Source organism: Polyodon spathula, chromosome 12 (assembly GCF_017654505.1).
Source record: "Polyodon spathula isolate WHYD16114869_AA chromosome 12, ASM1765450v1, whole genome shotgun sequence".
Lineage (NCBI taxonomy): Eukaryota > Metazoa > Chordata > Actinopteri > Acipenseriformes > Polyodontidae > Polyodon > Polyodon spathula.
Window position 1 is genome coordinate 15,659,328 of NC_054545.1, and position 26,557 is coordinate 15,685,884.

Below are 26,557 nucleotides of genomic sequence, written 5' to 3' on the forward strand. Positions count from 1 at the left end.
TCGCTTTGATTTGATTTTAAAATTTGTAGGCACCTTCATAATAGTGGGGGTACTAAAGACTCTCAATGGCAGATTGATATAAAGTTCCCCCAAAACACAAAAACACCAACCCACTGGCTTTCAATACACTAGCTTAATAAACATAATCACTGGCGATTGCACGCTGGCATGTGTTGCCGGGTCAGGCAGCCCTCCCACTAATCTGTCAGGTTGTAATGTAGGAATTATTGAAGTCCTTCACTGCATCCTCATTGAAAGCCCTGAAGCCCTGAACGTCATCCAGAGAGGACACATCAAGTCGGTAATCTCCCTGCTGGAGAAACATGGACGCAATCACAAGGTGAGTAACGCATACTCTCTCAGTTTCAATATAAAAACACAGTGCAGGGTAGCTGGCAATGGTTTTGTCGCCACTGGGACAGTCATTTTCCATTTCCCATTCAGATGATAATGTTTTGAACTGCACTAAAAGAAATGTAATTGGTTTCTGTGTAAGGTACATCATCATGCATGCAAGCTGTTTCTACAGGACAAAATAGCTCTATTCTGGAAACTTATTGATGGCAGAGACACATTTACAGGAGAACATTCTTTCATACTGTACATGTTCTGCAAAGAGGGGGGCGGTATGCAATCTTCAGATGTTAAAATTAGGTCTTGTCTGCAACGATGTTAAAGTACATCTTGCACTATTTTGCAGAATACTGTATGAATTGTATGGAGTGCAGGGTCTCTTGAGTGTGGTTTGAATCTTTGATGGATAGTGAGCTGGAGTTTAATATCATGACACTAATGACCCCATACTGGTCAGGCACCCAGTGAGTCCAGCAGAGGCTTCCCAAGCTGAGAATGTCCTTGCCTTCAAGCTTGCTAGCTGCTGCTTCTTAGGTTTAATGATTGAACAGACAACTTTTAGTCCCCTGCCAACAGAAGAACAAATGCAAGTTTATTCATGTTGCGTTTGGCAGAGCTGAGCTTTGTCTCTCTGGCTCAACCTGGGGACAGGAGGTCTCCCATTTCAGTTTCTTCTGTGTGTTTATGCAATGACAGCATGCTATCACTGTCCATATCCATATTGTCACATTTCCCAGTAAAGTCGAGCATTCAATTTCAATTCCCACTTGACCAGTATTCATTATACAGAATAATCTCTCCTGCTGTTTAAGGCAAGCTGCAGGTTTGTCAGCACTAGCACTGGCCATGAATAATAAGTACACTGCAGCAACAAGGCTACCGGAGGTAAATTTAACTTAAGAGGGGACTTGTGTTTTTTATAAAACATTTTAGTGTTTATTTCCGATGTATGCCCCCAAAATAAATACTGGAAAAAGTTCTTAGCCACTGTTTAATGCTACTGGTCGTTCATGAAAATACAATATTCTGTAATTTCTGTTACCAGTGCAATGGTGCTCTGGGGAAAAAAACAGGGGATGAAATGAGTGTCCCAAGAAAGGTTTTGGGGACACTGGGACCAATGTTCCAAAAGTGGGACTGTCCCGTCCAAAACGGGACGTCTGGTCACCCTTAGGTATCAGCTTAACCAGCTGCACCTGTGTTCAGTTGTTTGGAAACTGGCCTCCATTTTGACTCCCAACCTCCCATGTGGGTTTCAAAATGGCTGCCAGCAACCACTCACCATGGTTCTAGATCCCCTAGATAGTGTACTGCATGCATACCTCACTTAATTGTTGATATTTTTGGAGACTGTTTTATATTCTTTCAGACATGACCACTGATGTTGTGCAGTAAAATCTTCTTACATTTTATTTAATGAATAAGATTTTGATGTGAACCAAACAAAACAAAAACACAACGCATTTTGACAGTGTGTCTTCATCAGGCATAGCTATACAACAATTGCGAAAAAGATTTGCTGAAGAAGTGCTTTTGTCAGAAATGTTGTGAAATAAAATATTTTTTTTAATCATTTAAACCTTTTGTGTACATCCAAAAAAAATAAGTAAAAATAAAAAAATATATATATCTATATCTATATATATATATGTGTGTGTGTGTATGTATATATATATATATATATATATATATATATATATATATATATTATAATATATATATATATATATATATAATATGGATGTTAAAATTCTTCCCGACAGGTTTTGGATGTGCTGTGCTCCCTATGCGTGTGCAATGGGGTGGCTGTGAGAACCAATCAGAACCTGATCTGTGACAACCTGCTGTCTCGGAGGGACCTGCTTCTGCAGAGCCGCATGGTGAACGATGTCACAAGGTACTGTGATCTCACCATCGCCACTCGTAGATCCACAGACAAACCCTGGGGGTGCAAGGCTAGTCAATGCACAGCTTTATACAGTGCATGGATACAAGTCAACTGTGTGGGTAAATAACCATGGACAAACCACAGACAGAATCCCTGTTGACATACATAAAACAAGAGTAAATGTCCACATATGACCCTGTTATCTGAAAACAAGGTGTAGCGTACACAGTATGTTGAGTAACATCTTGCAAGATGAATAGCCTTTATTAGTGCAAATAATCACAAGCCAGAACCAATGAAAATTACCGTTGAGCTACCGATTTTAATTCTGTGAAAAACTTGTTCTTTCACAATTATATGACCGGTTCTCTAGCTGTGTCGTAAATGTAAGTGTCACAGATGCATGTACAGTACTAGTGTTTCCACTGTCTCTTCAAAATCAAATACAGATTGTGGTTTGAGTTTGATTTTGATTTACTGTGTCCTCTTTTTAGCATGAGGCCAAACATCTTCCTGGGAGTCAGCGAAGGTTCTGCCCAGTACAAGAAGTGGTATTATGAGCTGATAATTGACCAGGTGGATCCCTTTGTGACCAACGAGCCCTCGCACCTGCGCGTCGGCTGGGCCAACACGAAAGGGTATGCCCCCTACCCTGGAGGTGGAGAGGGCTGGGGCGGGAATGGGGTCGGGGACGACCTCTACTCCTACGGCTTCGACGGGCTTCAGCTGTGGTCAGGTCAGTAAGGAATGCTGAATTCCAGTTGACAGGTCTGTGGCCTCCATACAGTATGTTAGACATTTGTGTAGCCAACATTGTGCATTGAAAAGAAGCATTGGGATCATTAAATAGGGTTCCTGAACCCTCTATCACAGTGTAAGGATAATAAAGGTTTAAGCAAACATTCTGCGCTCAGCACAGCTGCATGGTAAGTAGTTGTAAGGTGATGTTTAGTGCTCTGGATGCAGACAAACAAGGAACTGTTGAAGTGGGGTAAATTTGACCTTGTGCAGATGATGTTCTGTGGCTGAAACAACATTGACAGTCCTGATTTTATTAGGACGTATGGTCACCCTATTGCAGACACACCAAGAAATTAGTATTGTCAAGAGAAAAGTAAACAAGTTCAGCTTCACACACACAGTTATGCAACGTATATGACCGGCACTTGAGTGCAAGTGAGAAAGCATGCATGAATTCTCTCTTCATGACGTGACCATCTCTGTGGCTTTTGCTACTGTTATAACTAGGTGTTACATGATTGTGTATAATCATAATGCAATATGCGTATAACTTTTGAATATTGGAATCAATAAAGGAAAGTTACTAAACACATCAGTTAGTATTGTGTGCACTCATTTACGGACATGTTATTGGCTTCCTTACAACAGATTGTCCAATGAACTGTAATAATTGAAAAAGATGGATGGTGGATGACCATGTCCCATGTGCTGTACTATAGGACACCATGCTAACTTAGGGTGTCATTGATCTTCAGTCAATTGTGTTTTTTTTTTTTTTATTTGTTTTTTTTGGTGGAAATTCTTTGAAACAAGCTTTATTTTATTTTATTTACAAGTTCCAACTGGGGTATAATATAGCTTTACAACACCTGTCCTGACCCCTTTTCATCAGCCAGAATTTGGTCCACTGAGCTGGAACACAGATTTCTCATTTGCAACTTTTAATGGCGTTCATGGTGTTAACTGTAAAATTGATCCCAATAAGTGCCATTGTAAAATGTGTTATTCTTGTTTTGGGCTTTTTTTGGTACAGGTGAAATGGGCAATAGAGCTGCCTGCAGTAAGACATGATGCCAACACACAGGTGGGCACTAGGAGTAGTCCGACTCTGTCGGGCACAAATGTATTTATTGAGCTCTGTTATAAACTAGAAAGGAAACCCTGTGCTTTATTGTCCGAGATGACTGGACACTTCTGTCGTTTACCTGGGCTTGGTTGCTGGGTTTGCTTTGTGACGTGGACCTTCCAATAACAAGTCCTTGTGTCCCGGTGGCTGCAGGCCGAGTGCCCCGAGGCGTGGCGTCGGTGAATCAGCACCTGCTGACTTCAGATGACGTGGTGAGCTGCTGCCTGGACCTGGGGGCCCCGAGCATCTCGTTCCGTATCAACGGGCAGCCAGTGCAGGGCATGTTCGAGAACTTCAACGTCGACGGGCTCCTCTTCCCCGTCGTCAGCATCTCAGCAGGAGTCAAGTAAGCGACCAACACAGGGCACTTTCTAAACCATCCATGCATTTACAAACACAGGGCACTTTCTAAACCATCTATGCATTTACAAAGGTAAAACTGCTTTGCATTTCAGTTTCAATTTTAGCCCTGTCGTGTAAGTAATTACACCGTGTAACAACAATTTTTTTTTTTTCCTGGGTAGTAAGTGTTATTTCCTAATTGCTTATGCTTCAAAAGTATAGAAAATGGCTATTATTCCCCACAAACTTTGCTTTTGTGACCAGGTGTGGCAAAGTGGTGAATACGTGCAGGTGAGTGCAGTGCAGAGTGGATAAATGACACAGACGATGATATACAGGTGCAAGGGTGTTTATTAAATGAATTCAATGTCCAGAGCCTTATAGCAAACCTGCAAATAATAAAAATGTTGGAAGTGGTACAGCGGCGTGTATCACTTCTAATTTATAATCCCACAGGTTTGACCCGTAACCCAAAGTCCAGTTCTTTCACCCACACAAAACACAAAACACAGACACAATTCCGACAGTGCGTGATTTTAGTGCTCGTGGTGCAAAGAGACGGTTCCCATAGTGGAAAGGTGAGTGGTGATATCCGGGTTTTACGCTGGCCTGCGGCTGCAGCTCCGGATCGTGCTCACTAGTCTTAGTGAAAACAACACAAGACAAACAGCGTTAATACACAAACAAGCAGGACACTCACGGTTTCGGTATACAAACGGGCTCCTTCTTGGTTATTTAGCGTAACCATCTGCAAAGGAACAGATCACAAAGCCACGCCCCCCTATTTATACCCTCGCCCATGACCCCTAGGTTAACAAGTGCATCCGCTCCTCCAATCCTCAGATGCCACGCCGTTTACCGTCCGGGTCAGTGAGCTTGGGTGCCGTAGCTCCGCCTCTTTCCTAAATGGCCGACTTCCACCTACCCTTCGGAATAAATTGTCTTGCCATTTGTTTAAGGCTACTCTGTTCCTTCTTTCTAGTGCCCTCACCGGTCGGGAAGGAGATCTAACACCAAACGTCATTCGATCTCTGTCACACCAGGACAGTGATATTTCAAAATATCACTATTTCCAATGGGAGAACGGGAAAATTTGTGTCTCTTCGTTCAGATAAAGTCAGAAGAGAACAACATATGAATCCAAATTAACATGTATTTATACAAAAGTAATACAAAAATGACTACAAAAGATTTAGAAGCGAGTAGTTTTTCGAGATTTACGATTATACTGTAAATTTACAGTATAATTATTAACAGGCATTTACTCAACACAAGTTACCACACTTTGAAAATAACCCACTACTGCCATTACAGATACTAATTGGGTGCTGCAGTAATTTAAATACCCATTTTTACATTTTAGCTGCACAGTCTCTTTTGCCCAGTGCTATGCATCCTTTTAAGATAATTGTTAGCAACATACAATGTTGTGTGTTTTATTTCTTATATCCCTTATCTTTTTCTAGTAATAAACCCTGTTTTCAGCTATAGAAACTCCCCTGCCCATTCCTTTTGGTTTGAAGGTTCATTTGATTTAATCAAACCTGTCATTGCAGTAGAAGTTTCTCCTCAAAAGCTTAACATCTCCCCAGACTGTTCATGTTTCTCTATGCCCTAATTTGACAGCTTATACTTTTTACAAAAAAAAAAACCCTAATGGAATAAACCATAGATTTAAGTATCTCTTATATTTCCATATTTCAGACTGCACAGTGCCAGGTTTGTTATATAAAACAACTTTGTTCTCACATTTGTGTTGTTTGTGGTAACTGTATGCATGCAAGATAACAACCACAGGCCATCTATTGTAAATATCGATATTAAAATCCTTTCTAAATAGGTTATTGAAGTGGAACATTGCTTTTGGGCCATCAGATTGACCCATATGTAGCTCTTTTGAATTTCATTTGCTGGCCTGTTTTCAGAGATATGAATCCTGACTCTTGTAATTCCCCTGTGACATTAACATTCCTATCCTAAATTAGATTTTCTGGAATACCCAGTGGTGACTCCAGGATTCTGAAAGTGGGGAGGCGAAGGGGTGGCAGACAGAAGGGCTTGGGGGGCAGAATGTGTTTTTTGTTTTTTATTTTTTAAGTATAAGTGAAAGGAAATGGGAGATGAATTAAGAAGTTCAAAGTATGATTTATTATTTTTCCATTATTTTTTGGTTTTCTGTAAACCCAAAATGACCAATATTATATTGTTTTCAGTGCAAATAAATTACACATTGCCTGGGAAATATCAGAAGGTCCTGGTAGTTCTCTCTGCCTTGTTTCTTTGAAATTAGAAACTTGAGAGTGACACTATTTCGTGTGAGGAAAGGACTTGTAGATTTGAATCACTTATGTCTACATCATCATCTTCACTACTTACATCTCGGTCAGTTTGTGTAGTTGGAGCGGGTGATGTTGTGGCAACAGCAGTTGTTCAGAATCTGATTTCAAGGGGTTGCTTTTAAAATGCCATGAATCAGGCAGCTTATTGTATATGACTTGTATGCAGTCTCATACATTATTCTGTCTTCCTCCCTCTGCTCACACTGCCTCTCGCTCTCCTGAGTTACAGCTCACCTTTTTCTCTCCTCTCTACTCCTCTCTAATCACACACGATTGTCAGAAATAAACACACATGCAAGGAAAATGACACTCACTCAAACACAATCATGAAAGATTTAAAAAATATATATAAAGTTATTATATCTTGATGCCTGTTCTAAAGTCTACAAGTGAATAATTTCTATTTCATGGAGCTAGGTAATTACGTATTTTTTAGAATACAGTTTAACAAATACTGTATTTCTACACTGCTTAAATGTATAGAACACGGTTAAAGTAGTAAATGTGTTAAAATCAACATAAGTATTTACTTATTAACCATGCTGACATAGTTATTCCATATAAAACTTTGTGTAATCTAAATACTATGGGCACCCTTAAGAGCTGTTTGTGACATAACTGATCAGACCATATCTACCCAGCAATTCTGGTTTCCAAGGTTTTATTTGGTTTTTTTTTAAACCATAAAACAACCTTTTTTTTTTACACAAAAATGTTACGTTAAACCATTACAACATGCTGTCCTCTCTTTCTTACATGAGAAAAAAACATAAGTCTTTACATTTGAAAATATGTTTGTGTACGTTTTTATGCTGCCTTGGCAGAATAATCATTCTAAATGAGTTTTGTGAAGAAAGGGATTCTGAGTTCTACCATTAATACTGCTACTCTTAATTCTGATCGTAGTTAATTAATTCATCTTAATTCTGATCCAAAGCATTTTATCAGCACATTTCCATGTGCTTAAATTTACAACTATTAATACAAATATATATATATATATAAATGGGGTTTCTATAAGATTTTTGTTTATGGTTCAGTGAATTTTTTTTTTTTCTTCGAGGTATCACACTGACTGCAAGCTAATTATTTTACTAATATTTTAAAATGAAATTCATACACAATAGCTTAAACAAGAACATAATACAGATAAATAAAATAAGGAAATACATTAATAAGTTACATATACTCAAGTATTAAACAGTTTGTTTAATATTATAGCCATCTTTTTTTTCGTTTGAGGTTTCCAGGTGGATTTTAGTTGGGCGGGGTGTTTATGCTTCAACCTGACTAAGTAGCTTCGAATTGTTCATATTCTTGCTGTGACTGGCTGCAACAGCGATTGGATGGTGTTGGTTAGGTTGTTTTTTTTTTTTCTTGCATACCATACTTGTAACTGAAGGCATTGTATTGTGGGATATGTAGTTGTTAGTGAAAGTTTTAGGGAAGGTTGAAGTGGGGGCAGACACATTTCAGGGGTGGCGCTTGCCACCCCTCGGTATCGCCAGTGGGAATACTGCATGCACCAAAGATCATATATGTATTGTTGGATATCTTCCAGTATTCACCTGTCACATATTACATACAAATTGCTTCCATTTAGAGATGTTGTAGTTATTAGGGTGCTGGGCGGAATGGCGCTGAAGGCCTGGGTCGGAGTACAGTTTGGTCAGTGAGTTTGAAATGAGTTTGATGGACAATTAGGCTAGCCCAGTTCACAATGCCTGCACAAGAGAGGCCCAGCAGGGAGTGGCAGGATTATTAAGGTGTCGGCACCATATCTGACTCTATTAATGGAATTGGTTCATCATCTCTTATGAACTCTTAATACCCAAATGCAATTTTAAATTAGAACCAAAATTCGTATTGATTTATGAGCATACCAGCCAAAAAATAACTTGTTTTAATTAACTAAACTGGCAAAATATGGTAGGTTGGCACTTAATTACTGTACAGAATGTGTACTGATCTTTAGATTATAAAAATAGTAAGGTAAAACTGCAGAGTACTAGAAATACCAAAAGAACTGACCATCAGATCATTTTTCAGCCTCCCCTTCTAAAACTATTTTTGTCACGTCTTGTAAGGAGCACTGTAAATTTACATAGCGTATCATTTTACAGAGATACTGTAGGCTGTGCTTTGAATGGCTGCCCCAGCTGCTCCCTGTTTCCTCTTGGGATATCTGGACCTAAACTGCTGCAATCACGTGGCTCAAACAAGCTGCGGAATTGGACAGGGCTGTAAATGAATACCTCTGCTTTTAAATTAAGTCATTAAGAAAGGCACATTTTAAACTAGTGTCTTTTCTTGAGTTGTAACATAAACAGTACAAGGAATCTTTAGCTTGTGGATTTATTTTCTCCAAGTGAAAGAAAGCCATCACAATCAGACCCACATTCACTCTGCTCTGATTCCCACTGTGCTGTGTGTCTGAAATCCACTAGGTGCAGGTGTTTTTTTTTCTTCTGCATTTATTAGCCTGTGAAGTGCTCTGGGATGCTAGTTTGTGAAGAATTTTTGGTCCACGGCTAACCTGAAAAACTGAATAAGTATGTCAAATGAACTGTAGACAAACTCATTATTATTTTCTACAATATTAATTGGTATAACAAAATAGATTAATTTCAGTTGTAAAGGTGTACCCCCCCACCCCCCATAGTAGCAGCTGGAAGTGCTCAAATAACTTTAAAGCCATGCTTGTACTCTTTTAATTTAAAAAAAAATAAGTGATGTGCATGTTGTCTTGTTCAGAGTGCGTTTCTTGCTGGGAGGTCGCCACGGAGATTTCAAGTTCCTGCCGCCTGTGGGCTATGCCCCCTGCTACGAGGCCCTGCTGCCCAAGGAGAAGATGAGGGTGGAGCCAGTGAAGGAGTACAAGCGGGACTACGACGGCGTTCGGGATTTGCTGGGAACCACAGAGTTCCTGTCCCAAGCCTCCTTTGTCCCCGTGCCTGTCGAGACTGGCCAGGTGAGCAGAGGGACTGGGAATGTATTCATTAGCAGCTTCCCAAAAAATACCTTTAAAAAAAACAGGTATATAGGAAAATATTACAATTGATAGTAATTCCATAGTAGGTAAGAATTCGTGTAAATTATTATGTTATTAATTTCTATAATATTTCATAAGTCCGACACTAATGGAAAGTGCAGTTGTAAGCATGATAGGAATAAGGCCTGTGTTGAGTACTCTTGTGCTTTTCTCCTCCTGTGGTGGTCAGTGTTTTATCCTGTTTCTTCTGGCTGCTACTTGGATATTTGACAGAGGAAAGCCGTGTTTAAGCCCCAATGAGAGGTACTATATGACACTCCTATTCTCTTGCAGATTGTCTTGCCTCCCCAACTAGAAAAAGTCAGAGACAAATTGGCAGAAAATATCCATGAGCTGTGGGGTATGAACAAGATCGAACTCGGCTGGAACTATGGAAAGGTGTGGCAGAATGACTTTGTAATAATTGTATGAATACACATGTTCAATGCTAGTATTTTGTTTAAAAAAAAACACACACACAGGGTGGTTAAAATGTCACTACTACTTTTGCTTCTAAGAAAAAATAAAACAAAAAAAAAAATTGATATAGTATTTGGTTTCATTTACTTAATACTGTAGCACATGTCGACCTATTTTAGAAAACCTTGTTAATACTAACCTGTTCAGAGGTGTGTGTCTTTGGAATTGCTGCGTTCGGATAGGTTGTCGTGGTGATTTAATTTAAAGCAGGTCCAGTACAACAATAACACTTATGGGAGTCACATGACCTGTGTTTCTGGTAATAGAATCTGCATATCATTGTACACAGCTGCATTGCAAATGGGCCAGCTGACTTTATAACTAACCTGAAATACAGCATTGGGCAAATTTATTAGAACTCTCCATTGCTTCTGTTTTGATTTGTTGTGCATATGAAATTAAAGCACTGGAACTGAAAATTGGCAAAATAGACAAATTAGTGATTGTTTAATTTAATTGATGACTTTAATAGGCCACACATGCAATTAATTTCAAATTGTAAGAGAAAAGGAACACATAGCCACAAATGGTAAAATGCTTGAGACTTTTTAGAAGCTGTTTAAGATACCTAATTAAAGCATGGGAGCCTATATTGCTGATTACTGAGCGAACTTTGAAATTCTCACGCCCACAGGTTTTCATGGTATCATAGATACATAAATGGGCAATCTTGAGGTGTGCTGTATTTTTTATTACTGAAGGGATTCTTCTATTGCTGTGGCAATGTCTTTTGTAGCTCAGATGCTTTAGTAAGATAATTATTCATTTCATAGAGAATAATGCTTTGGTTACCAACATTGCTGTGTACAAGCCACATTTCATAGCCTGCTGATTGTTATGCTGCATTTTAATTTCAGCAGTGCACTTCCTGCTGTCTACCCTGGCAGTTTGTGTTTGTGATTCATTAGAGCATTAATAGAATGGGTGCATTAACATTGGCAAGCTGTGCCGCATACAAATTACTGTACACCTTGCATAATGAACAAGATACTAGTGGAATTATTTAAATGAAGCACTTTCTGGAAACTGGTTTACTGTACATTGCAGTAATTGTAATCAAGAAATTGACTGCATTTCACCATCTTGGTGCTTCATAGGTCGTAAAATTGTATATGTGCTTAAGATTGAATGGTTTTAAATTATGGATGTTTTGTGCAGTACAAGTCACATGAGTTCAGTGGAAATCAATATTAATACTTTACAAGATAAGTTATGACCCAATAAGTTAAAGTTTGGCACGCAGCATTCAGATTATGTATGTATGTATGTATGTGTGTGTGTGTGTGTGTGTGTGTGTGTGTGTGTATATATATATATATATATATATATATATATATATATATATATATATATATATATATATATATATAATATAAGTGATAACAATAGAGGGAGCAGTTTCATTGGCTAACAAGTGTTCTAACCTGTGCAGGTATGTACTAGTACAGCTTGGAACTTTGACTGGTTCCCAAGACAACAGATTTACTTTTGGGAGGGTGTTCAAATAAGGTCCAAAATCTGCAGGCCTAAGCTGTTTAATGGCTCTTGGCTTCACCTCGTTTCTAACACCCTTGGCATGTGAATACTGGATTATATTTGAACCCCCTATCATGTGTTATAGCTTTGATATTATATTATAATTAGGCTTGCTACTTTTCGATTTTAATTGGTAAAGCTGGATAAATGTCGAATTCAACAGAAATATGAGTTCGACCGAAAGGAACAATGCTTGAGACTTTTTAGAAGTTGTTTAAGATACCTAATTTAAAGCATGAGAGCCTATATTGCTGATTACTGAGCGAACTTTGAAATTCTCACGCCCACAGGTTTTCATGGTATGAAAGATACATAAATGGGCAATCTTGAGGTGTGCTGTATTTTTTATTACTGAAAGGATTATTCTATTGCTGTGATGATGTCTTTTGTAGCTCAGATGCTTTTTTTTTTTTTTGCTTACCAAAATTATTATTTAGAAATCACCTCTAGTTTGTGTAGTTCTGCTCTGAATGGCTAGGGGTCACTGTCAGTCAACTCAGTGCCTACTGTAGTTTCACCATCAGTCATCTCATCTTGTTATGACAGATCTCATTGACTGAAGCAGCGCTAGAATGCTCTCATTTGTTTAAGTGATTGTCAATCATCAAACTTGCACCGTCTGTGCACTTTCATTTGCCAGCTACAGCGCCTGTCATTCAAAGCGCCTACTTTAAATTAACGGGTTATGATAGGCTTTTGCTATAGGTATATATGGTGATAGTTACTAGTGCATATTGTTTACCTGTAAATCTATGCTTTAGGTCTGTGTAATACACTTTTATATTGCTTTTTCTAATGCTTATTTGAGACCATTTTTTAATTTGTGTAGGATCTTTAACTATACAAGGTAGCTCCGCTGTGACTAAACATTATTTCAGCTAGAATGTTGGTAACCATGGTTTTCCTGCATATTGAATATGATAAAGGGGTTTCGTTAAATGAGACGTTTTTCAATGGCATAAAAAGTCTGGTGTTTTTTTTAAGCATAAAGGTCGATTTCACCCATTCTCTGCTTCAATTAAAAAATAAAGATCGGTAAATTCTTCCAAAAATAAATGTCGATATTAATTGTCGATTTGGCAAAAATTTTTTAAATGGAATAGTAGCAAGCCTAATTGTAATATAATATATTATGCTATCTCTGACAGAAATCCATAAACTCACCTTAGAGACTCTAACAACTGTGTCCTTCGTATCTTTAGGTTCGAGATGACAACAAAAGGCAGCACCCCTGTCTCGTGGATTTCTCGAAATTGCCCGAAACAGAAAAAAATTACAACCTCCAGATGTCATCAGAAAGTTTAAAGTAAGATCTTCTTCCCAGTCAGATGTGTGCTTGGGAGCCATAATTGTATGTGTGAAAGTGTTTGACAGGCTGTGAGGAACCACATGGAGATGGGCTTGAAGCATTGTCTAAACATTGTTTCCATTTCATCAGAGGCATTCATGTTTCAGGTTATGTGAATTAGGATATCTTTGTATTTGATCATGTGATTTTCTCCTGTAACAACGGACAGCGTAAAGTGTTCTGTGATGGAGACCGATGGAAACAAGCCTTGTAATGTCTTTTGAACACATGGTCTGTTTCACAAAGCAGCATATGAATGAGATTGGTTGACCCATCTGTAAAATAATGAAGTTATAATATATGCAATCCCATTGACCCCTTTCTGCCGCCTTATTCTCTTTCAAGTTGCAATTATCAAAATGAAAAATGTGAATACAGGTTACTGTAAATGACATAGAGGATTTCTTTGCACAAATATAATGATAGCTATAATCCAATACTTCCGATATACTCCTGGGTTGAGAAAATATATGCCTTTCAAGAAGAGCATTTACTAGCAGTTCCTCTTGCAAACAACTTCAGTAATAACGTCCTGCCAAAAGCTGACATTTCTTATTGATTTATTTCTTTAAAAGATGTTCCAATACATTTTTAATGGAGATTTGATGGATTTTTGAGGATTGAATATTGGATTTAGGGAAAGCCTCAGGACCATAAGCATATTGAGGTCAATTATGATGGTTTGATGGCTGTTAAATTATTTAACAAAATGAAAAATGAAAAAAAATAAATTAAACAAGAACAGATATACTTGCTTTTTCGTTAAATGTGTGATTGTTACAGCTCCTCCTATCTCTGATTAATTGTTATCTTTGTTAATTTTATAATTGGAAAGTTTCTGATTTGGATCTCGGGTAAATAAAACATTGCTGATTTATATGCATTGCATACTGTATTTGAGCCAATATGATTTGGGAGAACAATTCTATTTTACAGTTTGAGATTGTACACAAAATCGCCCAGTATGTCTTTAAAAAAGGACGGTCTTCATTATAGCAAAACTCGGTCTTCAGAAATACTATGTTTGAAAAATGCCATTACAATACAATATATTACCATGAAGAAACCCTAGCAGACCCCTGAGCAGACCACAGCATTATGACCAATGGCAACACAATGGATTGGGAACAATGAATGCTCCTGATGCAGTGGCACACTGGCAGGTACTGATACCATGCTATCATTCAGAACTGTTAGACACTCACTGTGCTGAATTAGGAAGTGCAAAAAGAAATGAAGTTCAATGCTAACGTTTCAGCTAGAAGTCTTTCTATTGAATGTTTTGGACTACAAGCAGTTTGCATTGGTTCATATCCAGTATTGGGGAAGTTACTTTTAAAAGCTGTAAAGTGTCTGCCCCTTTAAATATACACAGTACACTGGAAGTGTTCTTTAAACTCCATAGCGTATTTTTATTAGCAAACTGATTTCAAAACAAACAAAACAAAACCTAGCCCTTATTTGGGCACTAACTAAACAGGTTAGCAATAGTCCTATCTAATGCAGCGCAGGGTAAGCCTGTTCCCCTGTTTAAACCAATTCCGCAAATAACTTTGTCCAACACACTTTTCCACTGTTCAGTTTTTTCTGTCTCTCCACTTCAACCCCCATCATCGAACACACAAACTGTGATTGTGTTATTTCCCAACTTGATCAGTCACAGCTGATCAGCATTTACCCATTGATTATTCAATTAAATGATTATTACATTTGCTATGATGAAGCGTATGTGGCTAACACCAGGGTCCTAAAGCCTCTAAATTCATGTTGGGCACAAACACATCATCACAAAACATCTTCGGTTACAGTTACAAGTTACTTGAACAAAAATGTAAGTACTGTAAGTTGAGGTTACAGTTGCCAATAGTTACTTCTCATGGATGGTTTGGTCAGGCTGCAGCTCAAAATGTTCTTAAAACAATCCAGCTATCGAACCCATTCACTCGCTCCCTGGACATCATTTTCTAGCCAGGTGGTATGAAAAGCGTGTGCATGTGACACGTAAGCTTTAACTTGCATTGTTGAAGCGCTTTATGATTTCTGTGTTCTGTATTAGCTGCAGTCCTTTTTTTAAATAGAACAAAAAGTAATTCAGTGTTCCTGATTCGTTACCAAGCCGGCACTGTTTCGTGGCACTGCAATGGAAACGGAGGCAGTTTCTGACCAGTTTCCTTCACTGTTCCAGGACCCTCTTGGCTCTGGGATGCCATGTTGTTCAGGTGAAGATGAATGCAGAAGAAGATCTGAAAAAAACTAAACTTCCCAAGAAGTAAGTGTGTTTAATAATAGCTGCTTATATTTTATTAATTTTTTCATTACTTACCATGTTGCATAAATGCAGTGCTTCAAAGTCAGATAAAGCTGACAGAGATATAGTGTACTGAGGCAACTCAGTCAGACACTGAAAGAATTAGCAGATATTATGGAATGCTCCAAATCAACCTGAAATATTTGTAATTGCTATATATCATGTCAGTTAATACATGGAATGTGTAATGTCTTTTGAGCAGGGATCGTTGACAGGGATCATTTACAATGACATTATTTTACCTTGTTTTTAGCGCACATCAAAACTACCCTTAATTATAATCTATTGACAGGTTAAAGCATTTTGTAAAATTCCATTGGTTGTTTTAAAATGACTCAATGCTGTGGGTTTTCTCAATTACAGTATACAGTATTCCCTCCCTAACAGAGACACCGTTATGCCATGCATTTAGATATGTCAGATGTATTTCGCAGAGTAATAACAGTAATAACTAAATATCTGTGTATTGCATGATCCAAAGAGACGTGCTGGAAAAAAAAGTTATACTGTCTGATTTTTACATTTAAAATAACTTGAGCATTATAAATGTGTTTGCGTGTGGTTTTTACATTTTCTTTTTCAAACCGGACACCTCATTATTTCAGATTGCCTGTCTGTCTCCAGACATGTCCAGTTTAGTGAGGGACTGGTGTAGTGTAGTAGGAGCAAACAGAACCATTGAATCGATGAGCCAGGGAATTGCCTCTCACCAATCTCTCTGTTTAATTGAAGCTACATGATGTCGAACGGTTATAAACCTGCGCCGCTGGAACTTTCTGAAGTGAAGCTGATCCCAGCTCAGGAAGTTCTGGTTGATAAACTTGCTGAGAACGCGCACAATGTCTGGGCAAAGGACAGAATTAAGCAAGGATGGACCTATGGCATTCAACAGGTAGGACGATCCCCCGCCAAGGACAGCACTTTCACTGTTAATATCAAATGTTTATCATTCAGTCACAACTGGGGAAAACAGTGGCTTAAGTTTACGAGTGGCGAGAATTAGGTACACCACTTACTATGTCATTGAGATAAACCACGTTACCTAAACTATAAAATGGTTAATTATCTGCATTTTAAATGTGTTTGTAAAGCAATTGTTTTATAGCCAAGTGTCATTGTCTTATTGCTTGCTGAAGGATCTGAAGAACAAAAGGAATCCTCGTTTGGTGCCGTATGCATTATTAGATGAGCGCACAAAGAAATCGAACAGAGATAGCCTGCGTGAGGCTGTCCGAACACTGATTGGCTATGGATTCAACATTGAACCTGCTGACCAGGAGAGTGGTAAGCAAGAGGACATATTACTGTACATATTGTCCTGCTGATTGAGATGAAGGGAAACTTCAAAAATAGGAGCCCTGTTTTGAAGCATGTACAAAGGCACTTTTATCTTTTTTTTTAACTAGCTAGAAACAACTTGGTTGCAGAAAGGTTCAGGTCAGTTATTGTTCTGGGTAGTTTCTTGCTAGTTTATACAGTTAAAGTTATTCCATAATTTCAAAATACTTAATAATAATTTGAAGATAAAACCTTGAAGTTATTTTTATTCATACCTGGCTTCAAAATAGCCCCCCTTTTTGAAGAGCTGTCTATTTCAAGTGTGTTGTCCTGTTACGTTTTCCTTTTTCACCCAGCTGGTCAGAGTTTAGAGCGCTTGAGTATTGATAAAATACGATTCTTCCGGGTGGAGAAAACCTATGCAGTGAAGACAGGGAAGTGGTACTTTGAGTTCGAGGCCGTCAGTGGAGGAGACATGCGCGTGGGCTGGGCCAGGCCGGGCTGCAGGCCTGACGTTGACCTCGGGACGGATGACCAGGCCTTCATATTCAACGGATTCCAGGTTGGTGCTCACTTTAGGACTTATGTATTACTTTTAAAGCAAATTATGCCTGTTTGTTACAGGGCCATCACCTTGTATTACATCATATGAAGCATGTCAAAACAGGACAACTGAATCCATCATTGTCACTAGCACAGTCTTGGATGCAAATCACTGATATACAGTAGAGTTTCATGTGTCAAGGTAATGGACTAATAAGGTAGGTAGTGGACTAATAAGCTAAGTGAATGGTACCAGGAGTAAATGTAGTGAGTGACTCACTGTAAAAGACATTTTAAGCTCTTTTCTGTTTCATACTGTATCATATTAAATTGACTTAAATTTCTAATTTGAAACCATTTGACATTTGACCTAATCTTGTGATAATGTGTCTCGAAGGGCTTGTGTATCTCAGATCAGGATACGGATCAGGCAGGACTGCAGTTGCTAGTTCAGGATGGTGGTGTTAGACTATACTGTTTCCACTCTGTTAATGAATTCCAGCTCCTCGTGCCTTGCTCTTTCAGGGTCAAAGCGTGCATCAGGGATCCAAGTTCTTTGGTCGCTCCTGGAAGGCGGGTGACGTAGTTGGCTGTATGATTGACATGGAAGATAAATCCATGATCTTCACACTGAATGGAGTGATCCTCATCACTAACACAGGCTCCGAACTTTGTTTCACTGACTTTGAAGTTGAAGATGGTGAGTTTGTGGTCTGTGAGCTACGGCTCATTACAATACTGTGTGTGTATAATTCCCTCTTTTGTTTTTGTGGAGATTAAAGCTATAATAAGCAGGGTGTACAAATGAAATAAATCTCTAGCCTATACAGCCTTCATGGTTTTGAAATATAGTTTTAAAAAACCAATGAGCGCAGCATGGTTCACAGCAATATATTCTCTATTAAAGACCGTTATAAGATTCTTTCAGTTCCTCACAAGGGAATTGTGTAACATCAGTGTGAGATTAAAGGTAAGAGAGAATGAGTCTAATTTGATTAATAAGCCTCGCCCACTACACCCTTGTGAGCTTTCCTGTAATGATAAGCACATCTGGTTAGCAGCAACAATTAACTCAACCAGCCCATCACAACGCGATTGCCAGCAGGGATACTCAGACTTTTCAAAAACAGTTTCACGAATTACGATGATCAACAGACTCAAAATAAGAATTCAAAATTATATGTGTGTATGTGGGGAAAATTATTACATTTTTTTTCTACCTGTCATAATGACATGGTATCTGATTTCAGAATTAAAAATGCACACAGTTCTTTAGTTTAGCACTGTATTCAAAACCTCCCTGCCACTCCTTCGTACTAAGATGTATTTTATTGATGTCCTGCTGTGTAGGACAGCAGGACAGCAATAAGATACATCTTAGTCAATATTAGAAAACATAATGATTTTTTAAAAATAAAGTGGTAGCCAGCTATATAACTTGTACAGATCTCCAGAGAAAGGCTTTCCAGCTGAAACCATTTTTTTTCATTCCGTTGCTGATGTAGCACTCCCAGTTTCTTTCATTAATCTTTCACATACAGAACTCTGCTTTTAACAGAGAAGCAGTGGGGTTTAACAAGGACACGAGAGATTGTCTTCAAACTTTATATTACCTGAATACAATGTATTAAGAGTTCGGATTTATGTGACATACAGGCCAAGAAAAATCTATTTCCACATTTTGAGTTGCAAGTTATATTTTTGTTACCGTAGCATTCTTATTTTATTTTCACCAATCAGTTTAAAAAATGCCAGAATATACCATTCCACAATGTACATTGATCTATTTTGTGTCAGCACTCTTTCTGAATGAGTGGTGTGTACTGTTGTTTGAGAGGTCTGTTATAACGGAGAAAGGGGTTGTGCTTCTTGCTTTTCCAGGTTTCATTCCTGTGTGCAGCTTGGGTCTGTCTCAGATCGGCCGCATGAACCTGGGGAAGGATGCAAGCACCTTTAAATACTACACCATGTGCGGCCTGCAGGAGGGCTTCGAGCCCTTCGGCGTCAACATGAACCACGACGTCGCCATGTGGTTCAGCAAGCGTCTGCCCACTTTCATCAACGTGCCACAAAACCACGCCCACGTGGGGGTAAGGGACAGGAGAATGGAACAGCCGACAAACAAAGCTGCTTTCATTTTATTATTAAATGATGTATAAGCAAAAAACTGTGATACTTCCATATTAAAGTTTCCCATAGTAAAAGCATAGCAGAGTGTAATAAAGCATGGTAATGCACAGGTAAACATTATAGGTCTGGCAAGGTTTTAAAGCATATAGAAAAAAAAAAAATTAAACTATGGTAAATGCATGGGAAAAAATTACGTTGCACCTTTACAATTGTAGACTTTTTGCACATTGGTCCTTATAATGCATCATATAAGGTTTGATTGTGATACAATTGATAAGAATATGAAAAGACCATTGTTTTACCATTCACCAGTGATTGCTACTGTTTCTTAAAATACAGCTCTTTCTCTTTTTTTGTTGCATGAAGTCTCCCAGTCTAAAGTTCTTGGCCTGTAGCAAGGCTGTTTTGCAACTGCACTTTGGGTCTGAATGGGCAATGAAATGATTTGTGGCTTTGCCGACATTGTGTGCATTACTCTGTGATCAGTACAAAACACCTATTTCTAAAATATAAAATATGTGGCTGACCTAAAGTGCACTTAAGTGATTGCATTCATGTGGGTTTGAATTGATCAGCAGGTGCACAGTGTAGTATTGGTAATTGAGGCTAACGGCACTTCTCTTGATCAAAAGCAAGTGTGTATACCTCGCTCAGGTTTGGTTTAATAGAAGACAGTTGTATAATTCAACAGGTTCAATAATGGTGTGTTTTCAAACTAAAATTAATCTGTTTCACTGAAGTGCATGTAGTTGAAGGGAGTGAAGATCAAATGTCTGTTTCCTGGACAAAAACAGGTTTCAGGGTTTGAATAGTTCCGTTTGATCGTTTGAATGTAAAGTTACTATATTTCCCTTGGTTTTATTGTAGGTTACACGAATCGATGGGACCATTGACAGTCCGCCCTGTCTCAAAGTGACTCACAAGACGTTTGGCACGCAGAACAGCAATGCAGACATAGTGTACTGTCGACTTAGCATGCCTGTGGAGTTCCACTCCTCCTTCCGGAATGGAACCCTTCATGATTCCGAGAGCAAGCTGCACGACGAATCACAGAAACCAAAGCAGAGGTGAGCGCATGGAGAAGCAGAGTCTAGAGCAGGGGGCACAAACTCTGACCTCCAGGTCCTGAGTCCTCCAGGTTTTAATAGTATCACAACTGATCAGCACATGGAAGGAGTTTCAGTTGGTTCAGAGAAATAATTTAGTGTACAGGTGGACCAGCAGGGCTCCGTACCTTGAGGAACATAATTATTCACTGCTGGCCTAGAGGGTCTAATAGCTAATTCAAGAATTAGCTTCAAGAAATTTACTTCAAGAAATACACTGCATATATACTTCTGGCTGTAATATACAGGTTATTTGTATAGTCATATCGTTGTCTTGCTGTTCTCTGTTCTCTGTGATCATTAGTAAAGACAATCTATAAAGGTGTCTGCCCCACAGGTTTAATACATTGGATGTTGTTCTTTTCAGGTTTCCACTGAAATCCCAAAAACAAGTTGATGAAACTTCTTCTAGAGGGCCAGAATATGGAAATATCACTGCGGTAAATACATTTTCTTAAATATAGAAAAAAGAACTATATGAATGTTGACAGCTGTAATTCCTGATTTCTTGGCAGTTGCATTCACTTAAGAGCTTTACAGTCTTTGGGTCTGATTCACCTTGTTGTTTTTATTTACTGTATTTGTTTTGGTAATATTTTGCCAGTACTCTTTCACTGCTGTACCATTCAGTTATGGCCATTTTTTTGCAAGGAAGTGATTTTAACAGTTTGATCGAGAGAAACCGTTTTAGAAATCATTTCATAAAATGGCAATCTCATTGGCTAACAAGTGTTCCAACTTCTGCGCGCATCAGCATGACAACCGTCTGGATTGAGCTAAGTAGGGTACATCTCTTGAAAGTGGCCACCTTCCATCCTCGTTTTTTCGTTGACTAGCCCACGACACCTCAAGAGGGCTCAACAGTGATTTTGGCATCCCGGCATCACCTCCCTCCATCACCCACTCAGCTCAGCCCAGCTTACTTACCTGTACATCAGCATTGCTTTCTTTCTATTGTGCTTGAGATCCCCATCCAGAAACTTTCAATCTCAACCACAGCTAGTTGCTGCTCTTTTCTGCTGCTTCAGATAAGTTCTTCATTGTTTGACGCAACTCTTGGCCACTGAACCAGACGTCTCTGAGAAACCGGGTTGTAGTGTGTGCCACAAATCCTCGGCAACCCAGACTAAACTCTGACTCTCCATCCTTGCTGTTCCGTTTCAGCGGCTAGTTGAGCATGCCGAAGTTTCTTCCTCTCATATGCCTCATCCACAGCATCTTCCCATGGCATCGTTAACTCTACCAAATGAACAAGTCGTGCTGATCCAGACCACAAGACAATGTCTGGTCGAAGGTTAGTAGTGGTAATCTGAGGTGGAAAAATAAGCCGTTGACCAACATCTGCCAGCATCTTCCAGTCTCTAGCAGCTTCCAGTTGTCCTGAGCGAGGCTTGATTTTAACACCTTTTCTTGGTGGTTGCTCTCCTGGATGGATTAATATTGTCTTTTGTGTGTAATGCTTTGATGGAACTGGTGGAAACTTACTGGTCAGGTTACGCTTATCTTCCAATGCTAAGGCCAAACATCGCAGCACCTGGTCATGGTACCAAGTAAACCATCCTTAGCTAAGACTCACCTTACATCCTGTCAAAATGTGCCTTAATGTTGCAGGTAATGAACACAAAGGAATAGGGGGATCCTCACCCACCCAGAGGTTTAGGTTCTGTGGTGATGTGAGAACATCATATGCTGATCTAATGAGGAAACTGATCCAGCTCTGTTCCATTGTCCATAGGTCTTGCCAGCTGATCTTGCGTTGTTCCATACTCTCCCATCTCATTCATTCTCACTGCTTGGCCTGGGAAATGGTCTTTACACACCTGATCCTCTCCTCCTGCTTTTGCACCTCATTGACTACCAGCTTCCTCCGTTGAGCTGGGGTTGCCTTGTGCCATGTAGGAGGAGCTGAACTGAGACCAAAACCTCCTTTTCCATGCTGAACTTGCCCCATAATATCTCCGATTCGAAGGGCAGCCTTAGCATCTTCCACAGCTTTCTTTGCTCTCCATTTTCTTCCAGTTTTCAACACAGGTGCTGCCTCCCCTACGCATTTGTCACGTGAATCTACTAATGTCATTTCCAGTCGGACTTTGGCGCACTTAAACTCCTCGGTTAGAGCAGAAATTGGTAGCTGCAGTATTCCTTTACCATAAAGTCCCATTCTGCCAAGGCAGCGTGGAATTCCCAACCATTTCCTGACGTATGAACTGATTAAAGCTTCCAGCTTTTCAATTGTTGCAAGGAAACCTCGTACAGTCAGTCGCCACAGCAGTCTTGGCAGTAGGCCAAACTGAAAGCACCAGAGTTTGTTTGCCTGGTAAAGCCCTGCTGTCTATGCTCTTCAACCCTTGCACTGCTTGCTGTCTAACTTCTCCCACACAACCTTTGTCCTTTAGATCCCCGTCTTACCATCTCCCTAGATTTTTCACAGGCTTCTCAGACACTGTTGGTACTGCCTCACCATTAATGTAGAATCTTTTATCTACTACTTTACCTTTTAATTATAGAGATGCTCCTTGATTTAATGGGTTTGAATTGCATTCGTGCCCATTCAGTGTTATTGGTTAATTTGCCCAATAACCGATTAGTGCAGGCTATTGTTGTAGTCATTGTTGTCATGTCATCCATGTATGCCCGAATTGGTGGTAGTCGCATTCCAGAAGCCAAGTGCTCTCCTCCTACTACCCATTTTGATGCCCTTATAATTACTTCCATTGTAATGGTAAAAGCCAGTGGAGAAATGGTACATCCTGCCATTATTCCAACTTCTAGGCAGTGCCATGTAGTGCTGAATTCTGAAGTTTAAAAACTAAATTGCAAATCTCCAAAGTATGATTTCACTAAATTTGTTATTGTCATTGGTATGCTGAAAAAATCTAATGCTATAATAACAGGTTGCAGTCCCTAATAATAAACACAAATATCCGCCCCACAATAGTACTAACACATTCACCAGTCCTGGGTGCGTGCAGTAGTGCTCATGGTGGGTGATACAGTTTATTCAGTGACAATCGTGCAGTGCTGTTCCGGGTTGGTGCTGGCTCTTGGTGACAGCTCCAGAATCATGTTTAGCCATCTAGTAATACACAACAAGACAATTACAGACCATCAAAACAAAACACTTACAAATGTCTTTTTATTATTCAATACAGGGACTCTCACACAGTCCTTACGGTTCAATAGTTGTTTAAACCAAGCGAAGGAACATATTACGATTCTCTGTCTCCCTTATATGCTGTCACACATTACCCCTTGGTAAACGAGTGCAGCTGCTTTTACAATCTGCGGCTGCTATGTCGTTTCACTTCCGGGTCAATACGTTCTTGCAACAGAGTCTCGCCGCATTCCAGACTGACCGACTTCCGGGGGAAAAAGCTGTCAGGCCAGCCCGTCCAAAGAACTCTGCTCTCGCTGCTTAGCGCCCTCACAGGTCGAGAGGGAGATTTATAACCAAGATTCATTGTATTTCTGTCACACTGTTTATTTCAGGTTTCACTGTATTTCTTGTGGATTTTTTAATAGGTTTGTGGGCTGAGTTATCTCTCTGTGCAGCACTACAGTACTTCTATGTGCGAGTGTTTGAATCGGTTTGTCAGTAGACGTGTTTAATTGTTTTGAGGTTTGTGATTTGTTCGGAGTTTCTTCTTTAATATTTAGTTTTCGTGTCGATCCTCTCTCCAGTACTACTACTCTGTCCGAGTGTTCGGGGGACAGGACCCCTCCAGTGTGTGGGTGGGCTGGGTGACCCCTGATTACCATTACTGCAGCAGTACCTTTGACCTGAACCGGAACCGCACTGTCACCGTTACGCTGGGAGATGAGAGGGGACGGGTCCACGAGAGGTATTTATCACTAGAGTTATTTGTAAAATAGCAAGCAAGGGAAACTCAATCAGTGAGCTGTTTTATGGTAATGTTATCCCCATGAAATCGCTACAGTATGCTAACCTATGACATCGCTGCAATATGCTAATCGATTGTAAGCACTGCAGAACAAAACAAGCAAAGAAACGCTGTAACAGACCTGTTTTTATAAGCTCAGTATTGGTCAGACTGGAAAGGAGTATTGGGATATGACTTCTATCTGCCTGCCTTGTGCATTTCCAATTGGAAACACATAGAACAATATTTATTTTGACATTCACAACTCTAGCTAACCTAGAGCACATGCAAAAAAGGGCATGGTTTTCATCCTAGATTTGGACTTTAATTCTAATGCAGGTCTTACACCCTGACCCTGTTTTAACCCCTTCCATTCCAGTGTGAAGCGCAGTAACTGCTACATGGTGTGGGGGGGTGATGCCATTGGTGCCCGCGGGACGACCCGTGGCAGTGCAGACCTGGAGATCGGCTGTCACATTGACCTGGCCACCGGCTTCGTCTCCTTCACCGCTAATGGGAAGGACCTGGGCACCTCTTACCAGGTACTGCTCATGGGAGCTTTGCTGGTTTGATTTTAATAAATGGGCGGCACTTTGACTCAACCAAACAGCTTAGATTTAGAAAGCTAAGCTTCTGAACCTTGAGCACAATCAACATTTATTAGACTCGATTAAAGAATGACTAGCATATTTGTATGTCATTTTTACTGTCTCCTTGCGATGGTTAAGTTGAACTCCCTTATAAATTGTAGCTAACAAAATAAATCCATAAATCTTACTTATTTTGCACTTCCATTTGCTACATAGATCTCAGAAGTATAGTTTTTTAAAAAAAGACAATGTTATGGCAATGTTGTGTATTTTCATTGTCAAACAGATGTCTGGTACTACAGTAAGTTCTCAGTTTGCTTGCCTTGTCTTCCAGGAACTAACCCTAGTAGTGTTTTCTGGCTGAAAGCATATTGGGCAATAGGGATGCAGCTGATTTGTAATTGACAGGAAAGCAGCCAGTGAAGGGGTGGGGACAACTTCAGGTGAAATCACCCAGGAAGTTCAAGACAGTCTAAAAAGCATGGCTTGTAAAAACATTTATTTAACTTAATTTAGTATCAGATATTATGTTTAAAAATATGTATGTGTGTGTGTGTGTGTGTGTGTGTGTGTGTGTGTGTGTATGTGTATATATATATATATATATATATATATATATATATATATATATATATATATATATATATATATATATATATATATGTGCAGGTTTGAAAACTGAAACTTTTGACGACCCAACTAACGGGTACATTGTGTCCCTTTATCTATGAAACTATTTTGTTCACTGCAATTTCATTAAGTGCATTAAAAATGGAGGTTGTGGTTAATCAGACTTTATCCACAAAGAATAACAGTGGGTTTTATTCTGTCATACTCTTAACAAAGGAAACATCAGAAGCTTTACATTTGAATACACTTCCACAGTAATACCTGTATTAAAAAGGGTATCATTGTGATAATGTGTATATAATTACACAGTATTACTGAAGGAGTCAGGTTCATAGTTTGCTTGTGTGCAATTCAATTTTAAAACGTGTATTTGGTTGGTTGAAATCAGAACCCTCTGGGGGGGAAACCAAAGTTTATCTTTTATAAAGTATGTTTCATGGGTTACAAACCTCTCACATTGCTCCAGGGGCATGCATCAATATACTCTAGACACCCTCCTCCTCCTCCTCCCTTAGTGTCTGGTTTTGTCTTCAGGTTGAGCCCAATACAAAGCTGTTCCCTGCCGTGTTTGTGCAGCCTACGAGTCCCAACCTGTTCCAATTTGAACTGGGGAAACTGAAGGTATGTAACTGGAGCTGCTGGTTTGTTCTAATACCACATGGCTGTTATGAATTCCTGCATTATGTGTACTTATGCAGACCAACACCGGTGAAACAGATAAACTTCGTAAATATCAGCCTTAGTAACAGTTAATTTAAATATGTAGTGATTGATCATAATTCAGTTACAAAGACTCCAAACCATTCACAAAAGATCGACAAAATGCAAAAAAAAATAAAAAATAAATAAATAAAATACTTAAGTAATCTGAGCATAGTTCTTCATGCTATAATTTATTATGATTAT

The 26,557-nt window shown here is 39.2% G+C and overlaps 1 protein-coding gene across 18 annotated transcripts in view; it reads left to right on the top strand.

Annotated features, from left to right (window-relative positions):
• Nucleotides 1-26,557, top strand: part of ryr3 (ryanodine receptor 3) — a 146,022-nt gene that overhangs the window by 44,108 nt on the left and 75,357 nt on the right. For 12 of the 18 annotated variants that reach the window (XM_041267175.1, XM_041267178.1, XM_041267177.1 and 9 more), the window contains 18 exons: nt 222-340; nt 2,118-2,251; nt 2,737-2,978; nt 4,263-4,455; nt 9,545-9,761; nt 10,116-10,220; nt 13,040-13,143; nt 15,371-15,454; nt 16,226-16,385; nt 16,630-16,777; nt 17,128-17,333; nt 17,840-18,014; nt 19,196-19,404; nt 20,312-20,511; nt 20,918-20,990; nt 24,232-24,392; nt 24,811-24,973; nt 26,186-26,272. In XM_041267175.1, coding sequence (XP_041123109.1) covers nt 222-340; nt 2,118-2,251; nt 2,737-2,978; nt 4,263-4,455; nt 9,545-9,761; nt 10,116-10,220; nt 13,040-13,143; nt 15,371-15,454; nt 16,226-16,385; nt 16,630-16,777; nt 17,128-17,333; nt 17,840-18,014; nt 19,196-19,404; nt 20,312-20,511; nt 20,918-20,990; nt 24,232-24,392; nt 24,811-24,973; nt 26,186-26,272 — 2,780 coding nt within the window. The remainder of the gene's footprint in view (nt 1-221; nt 341-2,117; nt 2,252-2,736; nt 2,979-4,262; nt 4,456-9,544; nt 9,762-10,115; nt 10,221-13,039; nt 13,144-15,370; nt 15,455-16,225; nt 16,386-16,629; nt 16,778-17,127; nt 17,334-17,839; nt 18,015-19,195; nt 19,405-20,311; nt 20,512-20,917; nt 20,991-24,231; nt 24,393-24,810; nt 24,974-26,185; nt 26,273-26,557) is intronic. The other 6 variants (XM_041267176.1, XM_041267180.1, XM_041267188.1 and 3 more) reach the window with 1 other exon arrangement.